The 15191-nt window shown below is 40.4% G+C and overlaps 1 protein-coding gene across 1 annotated transcript in view; it reads right to left on the bottom strand.

Moving 5' to 3' along the window:
* The window catches only part of LOC141129243 (interleukin-10 receptor subunit beta-like), a 67158-nt gene that overhangs the window by 23209 nt on the left and 28758 nt on the right, over nucleotides 1-15191 (bottom strand). Inside the window, exons 4-5 of the mRNA XM_073617153.1 lie at nucleotides 14700-14829; nucleotides 9158-9318 (exon numbers count right to left, since the gene is read on the bottom strand). Coding sequence (XP_073473254.1) covers nucleotides 9158-9318; nucleotides 14700-14829 — 291 coding nt within the window. The remainder of the gene's footprint in view (nucleotides 1-9157; nucleotides 9319-14699; nucleotides 14830-15191) is intronic.

The raw sequence follows: 15191 nt of genomic DNA, 5'->3' as shown, positions 1-15191 counted from the left end.
ATTCATTGAAGAGTATTTTTTCCCAAAAAATTGTGTTTGAAAGACCGCTGGGCAAATACATTGTGACATCAAATATTGCAGCAATTGACATTTTATTCCCTAGGCTCTCTGCTAAAATGTATATAATGTTTGGGGGTTCCAAGTAATTTTCTAGCAAAAATATATTGATTTTAACTTAAGAAACAAGTGTCAGAAAAAGATTTAGACTTTAAGTGGTTAAACTTCCTGCATTTACACCTTGTTAAAAACTTGGCAAACTGCCTGGATTTTTTCTTTACACACAGAAGTGTATCCCTTTGATCTAAGAAGGAAGAGTTAGTTTCATGTTAAAAACTTGGCAGACTGCCCAGATGTTTTCTTTTGACAGCTGAGTGAGCATATAAGTCTCTCCACTTGTTATATGAAAGAATCTGCAAACTCTGCAATAGAGATCGTCGGGGGGGGGTTTGAATCAAGATCACGATTTTTTAACGATTAATTGTGCAGCTCTAATTACCATACCTGTTCCTCCAAAACTGCCACTACCTAACCACCTCAGGCTTTTTGTTATTCAGGGAAATCTCATATCCTCTAGCTCCAGGCTAACCTATCCCCCACACTGAAAGTGCGAGTTGTAAAGCACATAGGAGTTGCTTGGCAACTCAATTGTTCTTATATGTTTCATCTTGTTCTAGACCATGGGTCTCGTTTTCTTACTATTTTCCTCCTCCAGACTTTCCTCTGAATGGAAGTTACAACTCCCCAGAAACTTATAATACCTTTATGGTTCTATTATCTATAAGACTTAAGATGTTACCACATGAGAAATGTATCCAACCTTTTATCCCTGAATGTGAAAGGTCTTAATAGCCCTTTTAAAAGAAAAGCCCTATGGAATGACGCCTTAAAATTGGGCAGCGATATCCTGTGCATACAAGAATCACATTTTGCAAGAGATAACCCATCCTAAATTCTCTCATATATTCTCATCTCACAATCGCAGGAATGAAAAAGGAGTCGTTACAATCATCAAAGACTCAATTTCTTTTCAACTTATTGATTCCAAAATTGATCATCAGGGAAGTAATGTTATCCTGGTTGCAAATATTGAAAACTCAAAATTGACGATCGCTAACGTTTATGCGCCTAACAAAAACCCACAACAATTCCTCCAAAAAGTACTCAAAATAACAAAAAATTCCAGAAAGGTAATGGTATATTATCTGGAGACTTTAGTGCCCCGATGGATCCGCTTATGGACACCACTTAGGGAAATCAATCCACGAGGAAGGGTTTGAAAGACATCCACTCTCAAGAAGACTTCCATGATACATGGAGGTGCCTTCACTCAACAGAAAAGGACTACACCTTTTGTTCTAATTTTCATAAGTCTTATTCTAGGATCGATTTCTTCATCACTGACAGTGTTCTCCTACAAAAAAATCACAGACGTCTGTATCTATAATATAGCATGGTCTGACCATGCCCCAGTTTCAATGATCATTAACCTAGGGCAACAAAATTCTAACTTTGTACTTTGGAGAAACAATACTTATATCCTATCTCAGAGGGAAGCTCTGACAGTGATGAAAGAAAGACTGGAAGAATTCTTTAAACTAAATGATAATGACTCTGTCTCTATTTCTAGTGTATAATGTGTTCATAAAGCATATGCCAGAGGGTTACTGATCCAAATGGTATCTAGGGAAAAGAAAAGAAGATCACAGGCAGTAAAAAGTCTGCTAAGCAAAATTTCTAAACTTGAAAAAGAATATAAAGCCTCCCCTAAACATCCTCCTCTTCTCCAACAACTTAATGATACAAGAAACGAACTTTAAGCGATACTGATTTCCATTAAATGGGAGAAAAACAAAAAATACATAGAATAATTCACCATAAATCAGGAAAAGTCATACACAAACCACAAAACATAGCAGACACGTTTGCAGAATACTTTGAAGGTTTATACAATCTAAAAGATGACAAAAATACTCCCCAACCTCAACCATTAGATACAGCTCAATTCCTAAATAAGATTAACGTCCCTACAATACAGACTCCACTAACGTGGAAAAGTTAAACGAACCAATAGCTGTAGATGAAATGAATAAAGTCATTCAATTCTTGCCATTAAATAAAGGTGAGCATTTATTACCTAAGGGGGGCACCTGACTGATGACACCTTACCACCGCTTGGATCACAGCTTTTGGATTACACGGACCTTTATCAATACTGGATTAGTGACGCAATTGGTCGCTACTTGCATGCACATGAGCACTTTGTTATTTGATTTAAATCACTTACAGCATCGTTTTTCAGCATGGTCATTATTGACATGTTTGGACCCTGTATGAAAGCACGGTCATTATTGACTTATTTGGACACTATATGAAAGCACAGAAGCACTTTGATATATTGCTGCTTTTTTAATATATATATATTTTTATTTTTTGGCTTGTAATACACAGTTATGCACTAGGCACTTAACTATATCCATAGTATGATATATGTGTATTAACATTTATAATTCACTCGTTCATTATTTACTGTGCACTTCTTATACATGCCTTTTAGCGCAGCGTATATATATTTATGCAAAAATAAAAGTGTTTCACCAGACCTGCAGAAACACTGCACTGTATATATATTTATAATTGTTTTTTGCGTATGTGACGTGTGTAACGCTAGCAGCTTTAGGTATTTTATTTACGTTTTAGCATCTAGAAATTGGTGGCTCACAGGATTGTCTTTCTATTTAAGGCCCAGATAGTACCAGAGGAATGATTGACTTGCTCATGCATGTAGCAGCCGAATTCCTTCTCTGCTCCTTGGTTTAGACGCAAAAAAGGCATTTGATAGAGTGTACTGGGGGTACATAGCAGAAACCCTTATGCCCTGTACACACGGTCGGATTTTCCAAGGGAAAATGTGTGATAGGACCTTGTTGTCGGAAATTCCGACAGTGTGTGGGCTCCATCACACATTTTCCATCGGAATTTCCGACACACAAAGTTTGAGAGCTTGCTATAAAAATTTCGGACAACAAAATCCGTTGTCGGAAATTCCGATCGTGTGTACACAAATCCGACGGACAAAGTGCCACGCATGCTCAGAGTAAATTAAGAGACGAAAGCTATTGGCTATTGCCCCATTTATAGTCCCGACGTATGTGTTTTACATCACCGCGTTCAGAAAGATCGGATTTTCCGACAACTTTGTGTGACTGTGTGTATGCAAGACAAGTTTGAGCCAACATCCGTCAGAAAAAATCCATGAATTTTGTTGTCGGAATGTCCGACCGTGTACAGGGCATTAGAAAGTTTGGATTCTCTGGCTTCATCTATAGAAGCCATAATGTCACTTTATACGGTACCTTCGGGCAGAGTATTCACGGCAGGCAATATTTCTATAAGCTTTAATTTATCTAATGGAACCAGACAAGGATGTCCTCTATCGCCCATCATATTTTCGTTAGCAATTGAACCCCTTGCGATATCCATTAGATCTAACCCCAGCATCACTGGTATTAAAATTGGACAATTGGACCATAAATTAGGCCTATTTGCAGATGACATCATCTTAACATTATCCATACCTGACACCTCACTAAGCGAAGTAAGGAATACCCTAGATGCCTTTGGATCACTTAACTATTATAAGATAAATCCTAACAAGTGTTTTGCCTTACCTATGAATATTCCACCAGATCAAGTTGACAACTTGCGACAAAATTCTAGATACAACTGGGATATTCCCTCTATTACATACCTGGGAATCCAACTTACCTACCCAGCATCTAAACTATATGAGGTTAACTACCCCAACCTATTAGCCCAAATCAACCAAGATATTCAATCAATCCAAAAAACTGAGCTAACTTGGATCTGAAGGATAGCAGCATTTAAAATGCAAATGCTACCGAAGATCCTATACTACTTTCGATCCCTCCTGATCCCATTACCAACAAAACTCTTTACACAAATTAACTCAAAATTAAACAACTTGATCTGGAAGGGAAAAAAACAAGGATTGCTTTATCAATTATGACTATGGCCAAAACCAAAGGTGGCATGAACATCCCCGATGTTCGTCTATATTATTACGCCTCACTTCTGGACCAAATTAAATATTGGTTTATACACTCTAATGATAAATTATGGTTGAACATTGAACATGAAATAACAAGAGGAAATTACCTATTTTCATTGGCAATCGCTCACTACCTAGTACTAAAAGTACATAAAGTAAAACCTTGGATTGCGAGCATAATTTGTTCCGGAAGCCTGCTTGTAATCCAAAGCACTTGTATATCAAAGTGATTTCCCCATAAGAAATAATGGAAACTCGAATGATTCTTTCCACAACCATTTATTCATAAGCCTTTCAGTTTATAGTTCATATAAAAAGATTATAGCAATGTGATTGTGTAACCATAAAATGTCCATCCACAAATGAAAGTCTGCACAAGGGGATTAGAAGCAAAATCCAGCAGGAGCTAGAGAGTATAAAAGAGAAGAGAGGCGCCTCTAAGTGTAGCAATATGGGTACATTTATTTAAGGTACAACATTTAACAACTCACATGGTTGATGAGTAAAACAGGCACATCTAAGTATGCAGGCATCCGGGGTAAAGCTATCTGCAATTGTGACCGGGAAGACTACCCTGCAGTAGAGCGATCTGAAAGCGAGGTTTGAACCGCTCGTGGAGCGCAGCATGGAAGGGACGACGTCGATGGTGGTGAGGAGGATCATCTATGTGGAAATCTTTATCCAGGACGCTTATATACTTAGATGTGCCTGTTTGAATCATCAACCATGTGAGTTTCTAAATGTTGTGCCTTCATTAAATGTAACCATATTGCTACACTTAGAGGCGCCTCTCTTCTCTTTTATACTCAGTTGTGACTTGATGGTACTTGTATATCAAGACATCGCTTGTATATCAAGTAAAAATGTATTAAAAACCTTTGCTTGTCTTGCAAAATGCTCTCAAACCAAGGTTTTATGGTATACCCAATTTCCTAACAATTAAATCTACCTTATCAGCCTGGAAGTTTGCTTTAACCAAATTACAACCAATAAGCAACCCAGCCCACATTTCAATACCATTAAGAGTTATTGAATATTGCAAAGTGCGTCTTAATATAACATCCTGGTCTAAACAGGGAATCAACTTTTCCCATCACTTACCTGATGATCATAAGACCAGAATCTCAAATAAGCTTAACACTAAAACTTTTAGTAAGAACTTTAACCCCAAAAGAAATATGGAACTTCCTTGCGAAATATGGGAATTCTTCACTTCTTATAAAAGCAGAAAGAAGAGAGCCATATCCCATTTCTATCAACTCCTCTCATCTTTTCCGCTCCAAACCAAAACTATGAATATGATTAAATGGGGGAAAGACCTTTCTTAAACCTTTTCATGGGAAACATGGCAGAAAGCCATACAGATCAATGTAACAGCAACATCATGTATTGAACATTGGGAACATGCCCAAAAAATATTAAACCACTGGTATTTGACCCCATACAGACTTTCCAAAATATTTCCCTCTTCATCCTCCACGTGCTGGAGATGTAATACCCATACTGGCAATTCAATGCATACACTATGGGGATAGAAGGCTCTATTTAGTTTCTGGAAGACAATTTCCTCCTTTATCGCATCCCTCACAGGAAACTTAAAGACACTCACACCAGAAACGGCCTTATTAGGTCTAAACCTAGACCTATACCCACCACAGTATAGGACTATTGTTGCTAATGTTCTAATAGCTGCAAGACTCACCATAACTAAACTATGGAAATCTACCTTGGCTCCTAACCTATCAGATGTTATTTTGAGACTAAACTCTCAGGCTCACTATGAATTAATGTTAGCGCACAAAAAGGGCTCCACAGCTAAATTTCTTAAAATTTGGTATAAATGGATCTCACATCCTAGGGCTTCAAATTTTCTGAAAAATACTAAGAACTATTACATTTGCCTCTGAACCATAATCTTCTCCAAGGTACTCTGATTAGTAAGGTAACTTCCAACCGTCTTCCTTTTCCTTCCTTTTCTTTCTAAGGCCTCATTCTCACGAGGCGGACTCCGCTTCCACGGAGTCCGCCTCGGTCCGTTGGCTCAGCGGGAGATCTCTCCGTTGATCTCCGCCGAGCCGGCGGATGACAGGTCTCTCTCTGCTCACTGAGCGGGGAGGGGCTTGTCAGGCGCCGCTGCTGCCTATGGAGGGATCGGATGAAAACAGACAGCATGATCCGATCATAGGCTAACATGGAGCGCCCGTTCAGGTCCACAGTCAAAACTAACAGGCAGACCTGAACAGTCCGATCATGTGAAAGGGGCCTAACCAATCCCTTGTTTACAGTGAGTTCCCTTTGGGGTAAACAGGGATTATATAAATGTTTAAACACCTTAAAAGTTTCTAGTTTGATTGTAGTATTTTATGGTAACTTGCTTTAAAGCACCTGTTCTTTATTTTGGAATCTTATATATGTATTTCTGTGACAACATTGTTTCAATATGTAACTGAAATATTCTTGTTTTACTTTTGAAAATTCAATAAAAATCTTTAAAATGGGAAAAAAATATCCCAAGCTTTGAACATCTCACTGAGCTCTGTTCAATCCATCAACCGAAAATGGAAAGAGTATGGCACAACTGCAAACCTACCAAGACATGGCCGTCCACCTATCCTGACAGGTTGGGCAAGAAGAGTATTAATCAGAGAAGCAGCCAAGAGGCCCATGGTAACTCTGGAGGAGCTGCAGAGATCCACAGCTCAGGTGGGAGAATCTGTCCACAGGACAACTATTAGTCTTGTACTCCACAAATCTGGCCTTTATGGAAGTGTGGCAAGAATAAAGCCATTGTTGAAATAAATCCAAAAGAAGTCCCATTTGCAGTTTGCAAGAAGCCATGTGGGGGGCACAGCAAACATGTGGAAGAAGGTGCTCTGGTCAGATGAGACCAAAATGGAATTTTTTGGCCTAAAAGTAAAACACTATGTATAGCCAAAAACCACTGAACACACCATCCCCACCGTAAAACATGGTGGTGGCAGCATCATGTTGTGAGGATGCTTTTCTTCAACGGGCACAGGGAAGATGGTCAGAGTTGATGGGAAGATGGGTGGAGCCAAATACAAGGCAATCTTAGAAGAAAACATGTAATGCCGTGTACACACGGTCGGACTTTTCGAATCCGGCGGACAATCCGATCGTGTGTGGGCTTCATCTGACCTTCAGCAGACCTTTTCTGTCGAAAATCAGGCGGACTTTAGATTTGGAACATGTTTCAAATCTTTCCGACAGACTCGAGTCTGGTCGAAAAATCAGTTCGTCTGTATGCTAGTCCGACGGACTAAAACCGACACTAGGGCAGCTATTGGCTACTGGCTATGAACTTCCTTATTTTAGTCCGGTCGTACGTCATCACATTCGAAATGATCGGACTTTGGTGTGATCGTGTGTAGGCAAGTCCGTTGCGTCGGAAAGCCGTTGAAAGTCTGTCAAAAAGTCTTTCGGAGTTCAGTCCGTCGAAAGTCTGCTCGTGTGTACACGGCATTAGAGTCTGCAAAAGACTTGAGACTGTGGTGGAGGTTTACTTTCCAGCAGGACAACGACCCTAAATATACAGCCGGAGCTACATCGGAATGGTTTCAATCAAAGCATATTTATGTGTTAGAATGGCCCAAAGTCAAGACTTAAATCCAATTGAGAATCTGTGGCAAGACTTGAAAATTGCTGTACACAGACGCTCTCCATCCAATCTGACAGAGCTTGAGCTATTTTGCAAAGAAAAATGGGCAAAAACGTCACTCTCTAGATGTGCAAAGCTGGTAGAGACATCCCCAAAAAGACTTGCAGCTGTAATTGCAGTGAAAGGTGGTTCTACAAAGTATTGACTCAGGGGGGCTAAATACAAATGCACACTTTTCAGATATTTATTTGTAAAAAATGTAAAAAACCATTTATAATTTTCCTTCCACTTCACAATTACTGTATGTGTCACTTTGTGTTGGTCTATCACATTATATCACATATAAAATACATTTATGTTTTTGGTTGTAACATGACAAAATGTGGAAAATTTCAAGGAGTATGAATACTTTTGCAAGGCATTGTACATGTGCCAATGCAAAGATTGGGTTTGGTGGATGCATGTGCCAATGGGAGCACAGAGTCAGCTGATGCATACAAAAATTTAAGCACAAAGTCTTCCCAAAGGACATGCCAATTCAAAGACTATATCTGCCAACAAGAACCAGTTCAGGGACAAGGTTTGCCTTATGCATGTGGCAATTCAAGGATATGGTCTGCTTGATGTATCCATCAATTCGAAGGCAGAGTCTGCTTAGTGCTTATGCCAGTTCGAGAAAAAGAATATGCTCAATGCATGTGCCAATTCAGAAACAAGGTCTACTTGATATATGTACCCAGTTAGAGGACAGGGTCTGCTTGCTGCATGCACAAATTTGAGGACAGGGTATGCTATATGCATGGGTCATATCAACAGCATGGTCTGCATGATGCAAATTTAAGGATAGGGTCTGTTCGATGTACAGTATGTGCCATAAAAAAACAGGGTGTGTGTAGTGTTTTAAGGACATGGTTAGATCAATACTTGTGCCAGGGTCTGTCCGACAAATGTGCCAATTTGATGACAGGGTCTGCACACTAAGAACGTTTTACAGTTTACAAAAATCCTTAGCTCTGCTCTTGCACCACTTGTGGAGCCTGAGAATCATTGTGCTAAAAAAAAACAAAAAAAAAAAACCCAGACCCAAGAGATGGGGCTCTACAAATGGTCTTTGCTGTCGAAATAACAGGCCAGCACTGATGGACACCAGGCTCTTCACATCTGATGGGTCAGGAGAAGTTGCATCTTCGGTGGGGCCTGTGCAATGGGTTAGTAAAGGAATCTGTTGGACTACCTTATGCTTTTATTATGGTGTTAGTAAAGTGTTTGTTTTTACAAAGTCCCCTTAGTGCTCTCCATGACTCAGTTAACCGATTAACCAATCACATTGTAGGCAAAGAAGCCTGGAATTCCTCCAAATATTCGCAGATGAGCTCCTGTTGAAATCATGCCCTTGGTAACATCCAAGGACATTGTCATCCACATACTTACACAAACCATTAGATGGGATACAGAGTAAATATACGTACTTTCACTGTAGGGGTCAAAGCGTATTGTCACCCATTCTGACTGGTTGTCACCCACTGCTGCACTCACTCTTGCATAACATTTATATTTTATATCTGTTAAATCACACTTCAGTTCCTTAGTCATACAGACATTAAAGTAATCCTTCGGTTTACTGACATCACTGAAAAAAAAAAAAAAAAAAAAAAGATTATTGTATCTAAATGGCAAATTGTCATTTTACAAAATGTGTTTCTTGACAATGTACATACACATGATGAAAGCAAGTCTTCACCACACGTTAAAGCTAAACTCCAGGGAGATAAATAGTACACAAAATAATACAGCTCTGTATTATTTGATATTTATTATATGTAAGCAGTGTAAGTTTTTGAGTACAACTGGAGGAATCCATAGTGGAGAAGGATCTGGGTGTTCTGGTAGCTCATAAGCTTAATAATAGCATGGAATGCCAAGCTGCGGTTTCCAAAGCGAGTAAAATTCTCTCTTGTATTAGGAGAGGTATGGTCTCCAGAGAGAGAGATCATTTTGCCTCTTTAGAAATCATTAGTAAGACCTCATCTGGAATATGCAGTTCAGTTTTGGGCACCAGTTCACAAAAAGGATATCGGGGAACTGAAGAAAGTGCAGAGAAGAGCAACCAAACCGATAAGAGGCATGGAGGAGCTCAGCTATGAGGAGAGATTAGAGGAACTGAATTTATTCTCTTGAGAACAGGAGATTAAGGGGGGATATGATCAACATGTACAAATGCATAAGTGGTCCATATAGTGAAATTGGTATTGAGTTATTCACTTTAAGGTCATCACAGAGGACAAGGGGGCACTCTTTACGCCTAGAGGAAAAGAGGAGATTTCATCTCCAAATACGGAAAGGTATCTTCACAGTAAGAGCTGTGAAAATGTGGAATAGACCCCCCTCCAGAGGTGGTTCTGTCCAGCTCACTAGATTGCTTTAAGAAAGGCCTGGATTCTTTCCTAAATGTACATAATGTAACTGGGTACTAACATTTATAGGTAAAGTTGATCCAAGGAATATCCAATTGCCTCTCGGGGGATCAGGACGGAATTTTTTCCCCTTCTGTATCAAATTGGATCATGCTTTGCTGAGGTTTTTCGGCTTCCTCTGGATCAACTGTGGGTATAGAATGTGTATATGGGATTGTGTGGTTTATTACTATTCTGGCTGATTCATGCTATTGCTACTGACTGTTACATTCGGGTTAATAAATTCCTACCCTAAGATATCTTATCTTTGCTGTTTGGTGGTATAATTTGACTGAATGAGCTGCACAGTGTCCCCTAGAGAGATATAAGAAAAAGATCCCATCAGAGGAGATCAGTGTTTATTTTCCATCCATCCATCCATCCTGCAAAGTATGTTGGCTGCATACTTTATGGCAGCACATGAATTTTGGTGAGTGTGCACTGCTTGCTGGGGAAGGCACCTTGAATCACAAGTGTACACTGTTTATAATTTTTTGGCATGGGTTTTCACTTTTATTATTTATATAGTAACTACTAACTACTACACTATAAGAGTTTTTTTACTTTCATGATATCTCGTGTGATGCGACACTACGATATCCTGAGTCGATACTTCTTGATACTGGATTTTGATGATCACATCACTGTTCTACTGCACAAAGCCTGTTTGCTGTGTTCTTGGTTGAGATTAATGGTCGAGCCACATATGTCACTCAGGGTTTCAGCCGTGGCTGCCCAGTATCGGTGAATCTTAGGGCAGGACCAGATCATATTGGGAATAGATGCTAGCAAGTCCCTGAGGGGTATAGTATGCCCTATGGAGAAATTTAAGTCGTATAAACCTGTCCCTGGCTGAGATCATGGAGGGGATGAAGGAGGAAATGCAGTCCTCCCATTCCTCTACCCCAAGGGTAGAAATATCCGCTTTCTACTTATCTAATGAGTGAGTCGGCTTGGTGTCATAGGCCACAGACAGGTACAAATAAAGGTAGGATAGAGGTTTCCCCATCACACTGGAGGTCAGGAGGTGCTCAATAGAGTCAGATTCAAGGATAAGGCATGCCGCAGTTGCAGAATTCAAAGGACCTAGGTACCAAATATAGGTGCAGCAGGTCCTGGAATGGCATAATTTTACAATCCATCATTACATGTTTCAGTGTAGTAATCCCCCTCTTGGCCCAAAGGGAGGGGTCTGAAATAGTTTACTAAAAAAAAAAAAAAGCCTCTGTTGAAAGAAAGCCATAGGAAGTCCCATTTGCAGTTTGCGAGAAGCCATTTGGGGGACACAGCAAACATGTGGAAGAAGGTGCTCTGGTCAGATCAGACCAAGATTTAACTTTGGTATGTGCATAATAGTGACTCTAACCATAAATTAAACTGTTGATGGGTATTATATTACTTGATTAATTTTTACAACTCGGTATGGCTGGACTTTTATTACAAGGTTTGTAGACAGCGTCTACAAACCTTGTAATAAAAGTCCAGCCATACCCAGTTTTGATAGAGTTGGAAAAAGTTGGAATCTTCTTTAGGTTGATGGATAAGTAGTGCTAGAACCCTAGGATTGTGCTATCGGTATCCAATTGTGCTGCAATTGTGTTAAAAAAGGGTGTCTGAAATCTCGTCGGCAGCTTTTACACACCAAAGGATCTACCGTTTTCATTGGTTTGTATTACAACTAAATGGATCTGAGATCGAAGTGCCACTCTACAAGTTATTAGTCTACATATAAATTTATTCCAATATAAAGTCATATACACTGCTCAAAAAAATGATTATTTTTAATCAGAGTATAGCATCAAGTCAAATAAACTCCTGGGATATTGATCTGGTCAGTTAAGTAGCTAAGGGGGTTGTTAATCAGTTTCAACTGGTTTGGTGTTAATGAAATTAACAACAGGTGCACTAGATGGGCAACAATGAGACGACCTCCAAAACCAGAATGATTTTACAGGTGGAGGTATTTATTTTCCCTACTCATCTTTTCTGACTGATTTTCACTAGTTTTGTATTTGGCTAGGGCCAGTGTCACTACTGGTAGCATCAGGCGATACCTGGACCCTATAGATGTTGCTCAGGCAGTCCAACTCCTCCAGGATGCCACATCAATAAGTGCCATTGCCAGAAGGGTTGCTGTGTCTCCCAGTCTCAAGAGCATGGAGGAGATTCCAGGAGACAGGCAGTAACTCTAGGAGAGCAGGACAGAGCCGTAAAAGGTCCTTAACCCATGAGCAGGGCTGGTATCTGCTCCTTTGTACAAGGAGAAACAGGATGAGCACTGTCAGAGCCCTACAAAATGACCTCCAGCAAGCCACTGTTTGTGAAAGTCTCTGACCAAACAATCAGAAACAGACTCCACAAGGGTGACCTGAGGGCCCGATGTCCTCTAGTGGGCCCTGCGCTCACTGCCCCGCACCGCGGACCTCGATTGGCATTTGCCATTGAACACCACAGTTGGCAGGTCTGGCACTGGCGCCCTGTGCTATTCACAGATGAGAGCAGGTTCACCCTGAGCACATGTGAGAGATGTGAAAGGGTCTGGAGAAGCTGTGGAGAATGTTATGCTGCCTATAACATCGTTCAGCATGACCAGTTTGGTGGCGGGTCAGTGATGGACTGGGGAGGGACGCACAGACCTCTACAGGCTAGACAATAGAACCCTGACTGCCATTAGGTATCGGGAAGAAATCCTTGGACCCACTGTCAGACCCTATGCTGGTGCAGTGGGTCCATGTTTCTCCTGGTGCATGACAATGCCCAACCTCATGTGGCGACAGTATGCAGCCAGTTCCTGGAGGATGAAGGAATTGATACCATTGAATGGCCCCCACACTCTCCTGACCTAAATCCAATAGAACACCTCTGGGACATTATGTTTCGGCCCATCCGACTCTGCCAGGTTGCACCTCAGTCTGTTCAGGAGCTCAGTAATACCCTGGTCCAGATCTGGGCGGAAATACCCCAGGACAAAATCAGTCGTCTCAATAGGAGCATGCCTCAACGTTGTCAGACATGCATACATGCACGTGGGGGCCATACAAACTACTGAGTATCATTTTGAGTTGCTGCAATGCAATTTCAGCAAAATGGACTAGCCTGCTGCATCATGTTATCACGTTTTTTTTGGGGTGTCTTTGAATGCAGCCCTCTGTAGGTTGATAATTTTAATTTCTATCAAATGAGGTGGCATCCTATTGTTCCTAACACATTACCCAGTCCATATCACTATACAGTGTATCCGGAAAGTATTCACAGCACTTCCCTTTTTCCACATTTTGTTATGTTACAGCCTTATTCAAAAATTGATTAAAAAAAATATTTTCCTCAAAATTCTACAAACAATACCCCATAATGACAACGTGAAAGAAGTTTGTTTGAAATGTTTGCAAATTGTTCCTTTAATTTTTTAAACAATGTAGATAATTTCATAAAGGAGCCAATGCATTTTGGAAACCAGAACTTGCCCATTTCATCAGGGTTTTACCAACTCAATGATTAAAGCGGAGTTCCACCTAATTTTTTTTTTTTAAGTCAGCAGCTACAAATACTGCAGCTGCTGACTTTTAAAATAAGGACACTTACCTGTCCAGGGCGCCCGCGATGTCGGCACCCAAAGCCGACCCGTCCCTCGGCTCTCGGGTGGAGGCATCGCCATCTAGCGGCTTCACCTCCTGGTTCCCTACTGTGCATGCGTGATGCCACTGGTCCCTGCTGTCTTCTGGGACCTGTGTGTCTCCCAGAAGACAGCAGGGGGGGGGACAGAGTGGGCGTAGATACCTGCAGGTGGCTCGGCTATCTATGCCCGGAAGTGGGAGCAAAATACCTGTATTAAACAGGTATCTACTCCCCCCTCCCCCCTGAAAGGTGCAAAATGTGACACCGGAGGGGGGGGGATTCCGAAAAGCGTAAGTTCCATTTTTGGGTGGAGAACGAACAGTGTTCGTCAGCAATAGGTTTGAGAGCAAGTTCTGGCCCCCCAAAACGTGTTGGGTCTTTTAAAGGGTCTACTACCTGATATTACATTGGAATGAATTTGTATCTTGACATTGGAATGAATTTGAATTTTGACTATTCATGTCCTGAGGAGACAGGAACTGAGAGAAATTAGCTACAGACAGCAAAGTTAAGGACAGAGGGACAAATGCACCCTCAATTCTTCCTACTTCAAATCTCTGTGACCTCACAAGGAAAGAGAGATCTCCCTAAATTGTGGTTGCAGATAAGTATAAAAACTGATGTATTTTCTAACCATTCACTGTGTAATCCGCTTTTTAAAAAAATATCCTACCTGAAATTGGGTTTTTTAGGGTAATTTAGGGTAAATGTATTATTTGTTTTGTATCCTTTTCTGCAGGATAGATTACTTTGCTTTCAGTGATAGTATACACACTGGTATTTTGCTCATAGAAGGTGCTATTTTTCCAGTTTTGGCAACTGTGAGAGGTGTTTGGGGAGATAAGGACGATTTAACCCACATTATTTTGAGATATCAGGGAATAATGGCAGGTATTTCTAATGTGTTTCACTGAACAAAAGAAATGAATTGACTGAAACTTACAGTTTATACTGCACTGTATATACTACATCTTCATCTTCCGTGAAGCCAGGTGGGGGGTTCCACCTTAGAATGTTCTTAAAGTTTATAGAATCCATCCTGACATTGGTGGGTTCAAGTAGCTTCCAAAAACCTGCAAAACAGCACAAAATAAACCGCACGAAAAGGCTTAATGTAAACAAAAGAGGCATTGGTTTATTCAGTTATAATTATTGTGTTAAAGTTCTACTTCATTCAGGTTATATATAACTAGTAGTAGTTAGTCACATTCAACCTGACTTATTCTGCAATGTTGAAGAGATGATCCAATCTTTTGCTGTCATGACATCTGCCTAGGTGGGGTAGAGATGATGACATCGCATTATATGTGGAGGAAAGATGATAGGTTTTGGCTACCCAGTCTGGGCCTTTTATTAAAACATACACAAGATTAAGCAAAAAGAAGGGACCCTTATACACAGAAAAATATGATCATCCTGTATGTACCTGGAGTGT

This window comes from Aquarana catesbeiana, linkage group LG02, assembly GCF_042186555.1.
Source record: "Aquarana catesbeiana isolate 2022-GZ linkage group LG02, ASM4218655v1, whole genome shotgun sequence".
Taxonomy (NCBI): Eukaryota; Metazoa; Chordata; class Amphibia; order Anura; family Ranidae; genus Aquarana; species Aquarana catesbeiana.
This window is presented reverse-complemented; position numbering and strand designations above follow the sequence as displayed.